Genomic DNA, 9356 nt, shown 5'->3' with positions numbered 1-9356 from the left:
GAAGGAGAAGAAGAAGGAAGAGGAGGAGGAGGAGGAGGAGAAGGAGAAACGCGAAGCACGCCATGGAAATCGTATATGAGTCAGTGTGCTTTTTGTTAAGTTTCTCCCAACTTGTATAACTTGTAAACCAAATGACTTGTATGTGTAGCACTCCTCCAACTAAAAATACCTTTCTTAGATAATAGACTTTAAATTAGTTTTTAAATTTTTTTTTAATAAAATTCATTCTTTAAAAATTTTAAGTTGGTCATTTTATTCTTTCTGTCACTTATGTTATTAATGATGTCAAAATTTGTTAATATTACACGTTAAGTAGCACCACAATATATATTCTGTAGTCTTAATTGGCAGCTAACATGATAAATTTATGAAATTAGAATAAATTAATTTTAAATTGAGAAATTTCAATGTTTTAAGTTTTTTCCTTAATTAGATTTTTATTTGATCTAATTTCATAAACGGATCATACTAATAGTCAATTAAAACTTCTATGTGTATTCTAGTATCACTTAATGTGTCACATTAATAAAATTTGGTATCGTCAACAAAAAAAATAACAAAAGTACTAACGCGATTAATATAAAATCTTTAAAAGATGAATTTAATTAAAAAAAATTTAAAAACTAATTTAAAAAATAAATAATCTTTTAGGAATAGATTTGACTATTTACTCTATTTGAAGCATCCAAGATAGAAAAAGAGGTAGAGCTACCAAAAATAGAATTGTCTATCTACCACAAATCTAGAAATATAATATATTGCTTTATTGCTTTGTTTTTATCTATCTATCTATATTTATATTTATAAAATGATGATTGTTGTATTGTCTAAAAATATTGCTTAACTTACTAAAAAAATAATAATTAATTTTAAAAGTATAAAAATAAATAATTTTTAAATATTTAAAGCATACCACAAAAAATAAATTAAACAAAAATTAAACGTTAAATTATAGGTACCATAAAATTTATATTATAAAATAGCCAATTCTAGTGTGTTTATCTTTATAATATTTACAAACTACATCGTTTATACAAGTGTTGTTAAAGTTAAAATGATTTTTTTATATTTTAATAATATTTTTAGCAACACTTTTTAAAAAACGTTACTAAATAATAAAAAAATGTTATTTTTATTTTAACAACACTTCTTGAAAAACCATAACTAATATAACCGTAGTAACATATAAACTAATGCAAACTCTTCTCTTGAAGAATCATTAAGCACACAAGATGACTTAATTAGTCCACATAAATATCTACTTTGACATTGAAAGATCCCTTAAGCATGTTGGATGAATGGGACCAAATACTTTCACGTCAAATAACTATCTTAAACTGTAAAAGATCACCGAATTTAATTCAAACTTTAAGACGGATAACTCAACTTGCATTGCTTTCTTATTTTCTATCCCCCACATGCATTTATAGTCCCCCATAACCCATTGGCGATTTCTAGTGGCAATACGTAGCTATATAATTCACCATCAAAAATTCAGCCCCACAAGTACATCCTTTGAATAAATCATAAGAATTTTCGCAGGTTTATCATCCAATGAAACTTAGCTAATAGCCTAATATGCTACTTGTGCAATGAACCTTGTTTGGGGTTTTTGTGTACGTATGGACGTATGGTATACCAATTTGACTTGTACATGTATGTATTATGTGTATAATGCAGTTGCAGCCAAATAACAATGCATGGCTTTCAATTTATTCCAAGGCACAAATTTAAACCCCCAACGTATCTGCAAACAAATGAGGGTCTAACATTTCAAACGCAATTAGCATGTTATGTTCATGCATTGCACAGGCAAATGCTTCCCCATGCCTCACTAATTGTTCAATTGCAACTTTGATTCTGTGACGGTGGATTATTGTAGCACATTCCTAATTTCCTTCCTAATAACACTTGAATCTAAAATTGTGTAATCAAGCTATATATAACCATTTATCTTATCTTATGTTGACTATGAATTTGATGCATCCTTGTACAAGATGTATAGTTAAAATGTTAGTATCTTTTTTTTTTTTTTTGGTAATAAAATGTTAGTATCTAATATCATTAAAATCTTATTACCGTTTTTTTTTTGGATATTGATTTTTTTTTTTTTTGGTTTTGGTAAAATGGATATTGAATTTCATTATAATGCACCACACAATTTAATCTCTTTTGGGCTCTATTTCTTCCGTGGGTCACTATTTCACTCATAGGCTATATAGAAGTTTCTTCTCACCAAAAATAAGGGGCCCTAGTTGTCGTAGCAAAGAGGCCTCTAAAAACGCATTTATCATTTCGACCAAAGCTTGCTTCGTTTTATTTATAGCGACAAAAAGAGTGAAGGTTACTTCAATTGACCAACAATCCACGAAAGGCTGCCGAAAATGATGTTGTAAGATTAAAAAGAGTCTTTTTTTTTTTTTTAGGGCACGGAAAAAAAATCTCTTTTTTTTTTTATTTTAAGGGGCGAAAAATTTTAAGTAAAAGAAAAATATTTAAAAAATATTTTTTTAGAAAAGTTATCATTTTTATTTTTCTCAGATTAAATTTCTTATTTTAGAAAAAAATTTAATATAATAAATAAAAAAAATTATTTTTATGTTATTCTACTCAAATATAATTAATAAATAAGAAAATATATTTACATGAGATTGGATATTTAAACATCAAATTATTTTTATTTATTTAAAAATTATTTTAAAAAAAAACTTAAACTTGTTTTAGAAATTTACCTACAAAAACCCAAAGTCCAACTTACGTGCTTGGTAATATATTTGTTAGTATTCCGTTGTGTACTGCTAATCTTATTATCCCCTTATATTTTGAACTTTGTTTAATGAAATGTGCTATTCTCATAAAAAAATTGGAAAATAAAAGCTTGTTTAATAATTAAAAACTTATTTTGAGAAAAAATTATGAAAATCATTTTCATTGTAAATATCTATATTTTGTTACAGTTGTATAAATTAATTCTCTATAAAAATCATATGTCGGTTTTTCTCATGCAATTCTTTAGGTTTCATATGTTGGTACACTCTTTTGTGACATGATAGAGGGCTATGTATGAAATATGAATATGGGATGGTGTTTCCTTATACTTTCAACCATTTTCATAACCGTCAATTGTAAGAATTGAATTAAAATGGTCAGTTAACCCTGTCTAATAATTATAACTTAATAATTTTTCAGTTTTTTTTCCTAAGAATTTAACCGATTAAACTAATCAAATGATGAAAGACTATTTTAGGTACATATGGACTTCAATCTCCATTGAGTTTTATATAGATTAGTTTTTGGCAGTCCTAGAAAATAATAATTTTGATTTCGAAGAGCAAAATATAGAAATAAGGACAAAAAGCAAATCCAGCAATAGTGGCGGCTACGACGGAGTGTTCTATAAGAGGTTCTTCTATTTATCTGACAAGAAGAAGAATCCAAGTCACAGAGTGTCAAATTCATTTCAATTTTTAAGTCCCAGATTCTGATTTCTTAAGATTTTCGTTTTACCTAAAATGGGTATTGTACCTGATTGTATTTTATTCACAAGATCACTTCAAGTTTGAGCCTTTACCTTTTAAACTTCTGGTAATAGATTCCACTTATCTTGAATAACAAGGTTATAAAGTTCAAAACTTTATATTAAAATTAGTAAGTTTTCATCAAGTTTGATTCTGGGTCTTCACCAAAATGAAGAGGCGCATGTTCTTGAAGCATTCAACAGCTCTTATCCTCATTATGGTAACTATATGCTGCCTTTTGATTGTGATAGTCACAGTTCTCAAGCTTCCAGATGCATCAACCAAGAACAGCCAAATGGTATTGTACCCAAAAATCAGATCCAGAAAAATCCCTCATGATTTCAAGTTGAGCAAGCTCGGTAACATGATGCTTGAGATGTTGCCTCATGATCTTGCATTCACTGTTTTTGTTCCATCGGAGGAAGCTTTCAAGCGAGATCTGCGTCTAGATTTCAATGATAGCTTGAAACCTGACAAGTACAATGATACATATGCGATTGTGTCTCGTGTGTTGGGATTCTCAGCTGTTCCTAGATCAATTCACTCGGATAGTGTGAAACTTGGTGAGCTTGTGAACTATGATTCTTTATCTGGGTTCTCACTTTACATCTCAAAGGACATCGATGGAATGTTGGTTGTTAATAGGGTTCGATCTGAAATGGTGGATTTTAAGAGGAATGAGATTGTTGTTCATATTATGGATGGTGTTATTATGGATGCTGAGTTTGAGCAATCCGTTCTCTCTTATGAAACTGAGGAGGATTGAGTTTTGTATTCAATTGAGTCTTCATCTATACAAAATATACAACTACACTTGTATTTCATATAGGTATCATTTAGTTTTCTTCTTTTAAATGAAATTGTAAAGGTTAAAGGTTTTCTCTCCCTTCTTACTTAATTTTTTGGACTAACTTTGAAGATGTTCAATTTATGTACCCTTTATTTATATTACCTTAATAGATATATGGAAATATTTTGATATCTTGTTCCTCGTATGATGTATTTCTTGGAGAAGTATTTACAAATCTTCTAAATAACATTAGTAAGAATAAGTGGTGTATGATTTTCTTTTAAGATTTTGTGGGTCATTTGGCAGGGTATGAATTAAAAAATTTATGAGAACAAAGAATCGATGGCTAACAGGGAGCAAATTTACACACTTGTTAGACAATGAAATTTGATTAGAAAGAAATAGAAAATCAAGATGGACAGATGGTTGTAACTTGTAACTGAGGAGGAGGTAAGAATAGAGGGAGAGAGATGGTGGTGGATAGTGTGGAATATGAGCATCATTTGTAAGCATATATGGTTGGAGGATATCTGGAAAATGCAAAAGGTGAGTTAAGAGGATTAATGGGGGATGTAATATCTGAGAAGATGGAAGGGGACGCAATCTTACAAAGCCTTGAGATAGTATTACAAATATTATTGGAGGAAGATAATAGGAAAGAGGAGGGATTGATATTTATAATTGATAATAAAAATATTGTTGAATGGATGCATGGAAAAATAGCAAGTTAAGGACTTAAGAATGTTGAGGAACAAGACATATGTAGCAAAAAGTCATGCAAAATGTGGAGGTGAGGTTCAAGTACAGCAGTAACTTCAAAGAGAGGAAGACTTGGGAAAGATTGGAATTGGAGAACACCTGTAGATGGGATGCAATTGAATTATTGGCTTCGATGTTGAATTGGACAAGAAGACTATGAATAAAAGTAACTAAACAAGTGGATAACATGGAAATACAAAAGGAACATTGTTTGGTGAAAATATATGAGGAGAGGGATTTATTTGGTGTGAGTAAGTGAATGATATGCCAATGGAGGATGTCAAAATGAGATAATGTAATTGATGTGAATATATTCGTCTATTATGAATGTCTAAGTCTTGCCATGATGCTATTTGAAGGGTGAACATTTGGCGTCTATAAATCTAAGATGGGGTAGTGCGATTCATTTTTGTGTAATTTTGTCATCTTTTAGTCCGTAGTTTGTTATTGATGCAGGACTCTTTTGTATTTCATTTTTACTTGATGGTTTTTGATTGATTAATTATCCTTAAAAACAATGCCAAAAGAGATTTTAATTGATCAAAAGTTAGTCTTTGTACTTTTCTCCCCTATTTGGATCACCCCTATTTGGATCAAGACTATAACTCAAAAGATAAAAAAATTAACTGTCAAAAAATTTACAATAAGTAAAATTAAAACTATTTCAAATATTAGGGACAAAAAATCGATCATTTTTCTATTTCAAATGAATTTGCGTGCTTTTGTATCATTAGTCATGTTTGAGCTACAATGCACGGTTTGTAACAAGCACGGTTTGTGACAAGAATGATTCTCGTAACGCATCAAGAGAGCTTGCGGGGAATAGAAGATCAATTTCTGACTCGTGATCAATCTGCTTAAGGACAAATCGTTGTAACTCTTCCAAGATTGAAAAACAAAAATGTTCTCAAGAGTACAAATAACATAAAGCATGAGCATAACCAATAATATTCCCACTCCCAGGTTAAAAGATCTTTTGTGCCATGTTACATGTATTTCCCGAATCAGAATCCTCAAGAAGGCCGAAGGCCAATCAAAGTGACGGTTGAAGTGCAAAAGATCTTGGTCTATGTAGTCAATAATAGCAACTTTAACTTCCAGCTGTACTTGATACTGGTACTGACTTCGAGTCTTCTGCGCGTTCATGTTCTTTGTTGAGCATCTGCCAAAAGAGGAGTGTTTTTACTCTAACCCTCTGAAACTTACTCCATTTCATACTAAGTATAATAATAATAATAATGTAACACAACCAAAACTAGGACTAGCTATGAAACCAAAATCACCCACCAAACAACAATAACAAATAGATGCAGTAAGATTGAGCATAGTGTATCTAACCTTATTGTTAATCAAGTTGTGGAGCGCAATTACACTTCTGATAAGGGACGACAGGTATATTACCAGCATCATATCATTTGTTTTCACTGCAACAATGAAGAAAGATATCAACAATAAAGGCCATTGCAGAAAACCATAACACATACATATTCATTCACATTCTTAACCTGCAAAAGCCTTTATCAGATCGTTGACATTAAGGTTTGGTAGCAGGTTGAACACATCCTAACAAAATTCAATAAATCATGAGATGGTGAAACACAGTAATAGAGTTAAGCCAAAAAAAAATAAATTGAAATGTAGATCAGCTGAAAATTCTTCTAACATATCTTGCTAAACCATGTGACAGTGGCCAAATAATTGTCAATTACAAAGAAATACATGTTTGTGTGTAAACCAACCTGCAGATGGTACAAAATCTCATGGTTTAAAGGAAGCTTTCCATCGATGACAAGGTCAAGATAACTTCTTATCTCTTTAAGTCTTGCATCCAAACCTTTCAAGGCTGTAAGTTTTCCACTTACCTAAAAGAACTCAAACAACAATTTTAACATTTGTCATTAGATAAAATATATATATCTTAGCATACTCAGAAATACGATGCGCGCAGAGAGAAATATAAATACAAGGATAACAATAACAGCAAAATAAAGAAACAAAAACATTCAGTAAGAAATTAATATATAGCAAGTGATGAATCCAGTCACCCACCTCTGTAGCAAGGGTGCTAATGGTTGTATCCTTCACATCTCTAAGCAAGTGTTCCACCCCTAAACAAGGGAAAGAGGAAAATGTTCAGACAACCATGAAGAATACAAATAAGGTAACTTTTTTTTTCTTTGAAAAAGGAAAAATAACAGAAAATGCAGCACTTTTGGATTTGATGGCATACCTATTTCCTCAACTTCATGAGCAGCGATTTCTGATGGCACATGCACAAAGACCTTTTGGCTTTTCTGAGTGGCATTCTGCAGTTAGTTTAAGCTGCTTATCAGTTCTTGTGTCCACTGATTAAGTTCCACACAAGCAAACACTAGCTAGCTACTCCCATCATTAATAATTTTCATAACTTATGCAGGTATCAAAGAAACCACAAGTATATTTAATCAAAGGATAGAAGTACTTCAGTTCTACCTCTTTAACCTCTTCAACTGCATAGTAAGCTTTGGTAGGAATTCCCAGTTCCTTAGGCTCAACATCAATTATAACCAAAACAGGATTGGGAACATAGCTGCAAAAATGTGGAAGGTGACAAATTGATAAATTGATATAAATATTGAGATAAACAGCAGCATAAAAAGTTTCTTGTTCTATCATGCTTCCAAGTAAAAGGACTAATCCCCAGTGGTGAGAAAATGTATGTGCATAACCACTGCACATAACAACACATAACAATCAGGATTACACAGAGATATTACTACAAAGCAAGCGAAACATGCCTCAAGTTGCTAAAGCATAGAAAAGTACAAACTGTGCTTGAGGATATTGCCGAACAGCATTAGGTGTAAACCTTGCTTATCAAAGCTATAATTATTCATTGCAAAAAGAAACAAACTGTTTAGAACTAAGAAATACTTTTGCATCGTCCTGTATTTCGGGATTACCAGCTAATATTAGAAATTTATTATTCCCTCTTTTGAATAACTAACATTTACATACACAAATTATGCTTTGTCTCACTCCTGTAGAAGTACCACCCTAGCTTTGCACCTCACTCATCACAGCTAGGTATGACATTACACTAATAGCATATTTTCTCTCTTTTGGTAAATACACTAATATCGTATTCGTTAGATGAAGTTTCAATCAGATCATGGAAATTACGTTTACTTCACACAACCACAGCCCTCAATCGAGTTAAACGAACAAAAAAAAAAAGATAAACATCAATACTAAAATGCGGAAGATTTTTCTGTGAATTTGAGCTGAATAAACAAACATACTCATTGAACAAAGCATGAATGTCAAGATCATTCTCTCGGAGCTTGGGGCCGGAGCTGTACCACCCAACAACATGCTCCTTTGCTGAACAAAAAAAAAAATGTCAAAATGGAAAAGATTAGATCTGATCTGAAGAAACAGAATCAACACAGAATTAAGGATTAGAGGAATGAATAATAATAATAATGAAAGGTACCGTTAATTCTCTTAAACATGGAGAACATGGACTCGTGATAGTTATGGTCGAGAAACCATATGGAAGGATCCTTGTCATCTTCTTCAAAGGGAACTGTAACGAACCGAAATCAGTTAGAGGAAGTAGTTGAGGTTGTTAGAGAGTGAGTTAGTTAGTTAGTTAGTTACCGGCATAGCTGTTGGTGACGTCGACGGTGCCTTTGAAGGAAGAGCCGAGGAGGACGCCGACGACGCGCTTGCGCGTGTCCTTGGCGACTCTGTTGTAGTTGTCGACTATGCTGAGGAGCACAAGTGGGTGCACCACAACTTTCTCTATCGCCCTCCACGATATTTGCTGCGTCTTTATCACATCCATTCTTAACTCTTTTCTTCAAACTCAATTGATCGATCAATTCTTCAAATTTCAATCCCCTTCTTCTTCTTCTTCTTCTTCTTTAGGTTTTGCTTTCTGAATTTCGATCCTCACCTCTCAAGTCTCTACACACAAGTTGTTTGTTTTTCTTTTCACTTGGGAGGATCTACTATTTTTTGGACTGATGTTTTATGGGCCTGCTTATATGGCCCATTCATTTGGACCTACTTTCAGGTTATGAATATCCGAAGTCCGGCCCAAAATCTGTCACCAAAATAAATAAATCAATGAAGAGAATATCTAAGTGTTAAATTACTAAAATACCTACTGGCCAAGAGAAAAAAAATATTTAATACATGGTCAATTCAAAACTTCAAGTGAAGGGATTCATTCCCGTAAATTATTACATTTTGAAAAAAGGTTTAACAATTGGTATCTATAATTTTGTAAAATTTTTAATTAG

General features: G+C 31.9%; 2 protein-coding genes across 2 annotated transcripts; one reads left to right on the top strand and one right to left on the bottom strand.

Annotated features, from left to right (window-relative positions):
- Positions 1 to 3331: 3331 nt before the first annotated feature.
- On the top strand, positions 3332 to 4499 carry LOC107608215 (Fasciclin-like arabinogalactan family protein). The gene has a single exon (XM_016310076.3). It carries the CDS (start codon positions 3688 to 3690, stop codon positions 4282 to 4284), a length of 597 nt encoding a protein of 198 aa, XP_016165562.1. The 5' UTR covers positions 3332 to 3687; the 3' UTR covers positions 4285 to 4499.
- A 1381-nt stretch (positions 4500 to 5880) lies between these two features.
- LOC107609279 (26S proteasome non-ATPase regulatory subunit 7 homolog A) lies at positions 5881 to 9040 on the bottom strand. The gene is made up of 10 exons (XM_016311164.3): positions 8710 to 9040; positions 8543 to 8635; positions 8349 to 8430; positions 7540 to 7636; positions 7298 to 7373; positions 7117 to 7175; positions 6807 to 6929; positions 6573 to 6630; positions 6406 to 6491; positions 5881 to 6229 (listed from the first exon to the last, which is right to left on the bottom strand). The coding sequence occupies exons 1-10, from the start codon at positions 8894 to 8896 to the stop codon at positions 6158 to 6160; spliced, it is 933 nt and encodes a 310-aa protein (XP_016166650.2). The 5' UTR covers positions 8897 to 9040; the 3' UTR covers positions 5881 to 6157.
- Between the last annotated feature and the right edge of the window lie 316 nt (positions 9041 to 9356).

Source organism: Arachis ipaensis, chromosome B7 (genome assembly GCF_059453495.1).
Source record: "Arachis ipaensis isolate K30076 ecotype BB chromosome B7, ASM5945349v1, whole genome shotgun sequence".
NCBI lineage: Eukaryota > Viridiplantae > Streptophyta > Magnoliopsida > Fabales > Fabaceae > Arachis > Arachis ipaensis.
The sequence above is the reverse complement of the archived record's forward strand: the minus strand, read 5'-3'. Positions and strand labels throughout refer to the sequence as shown.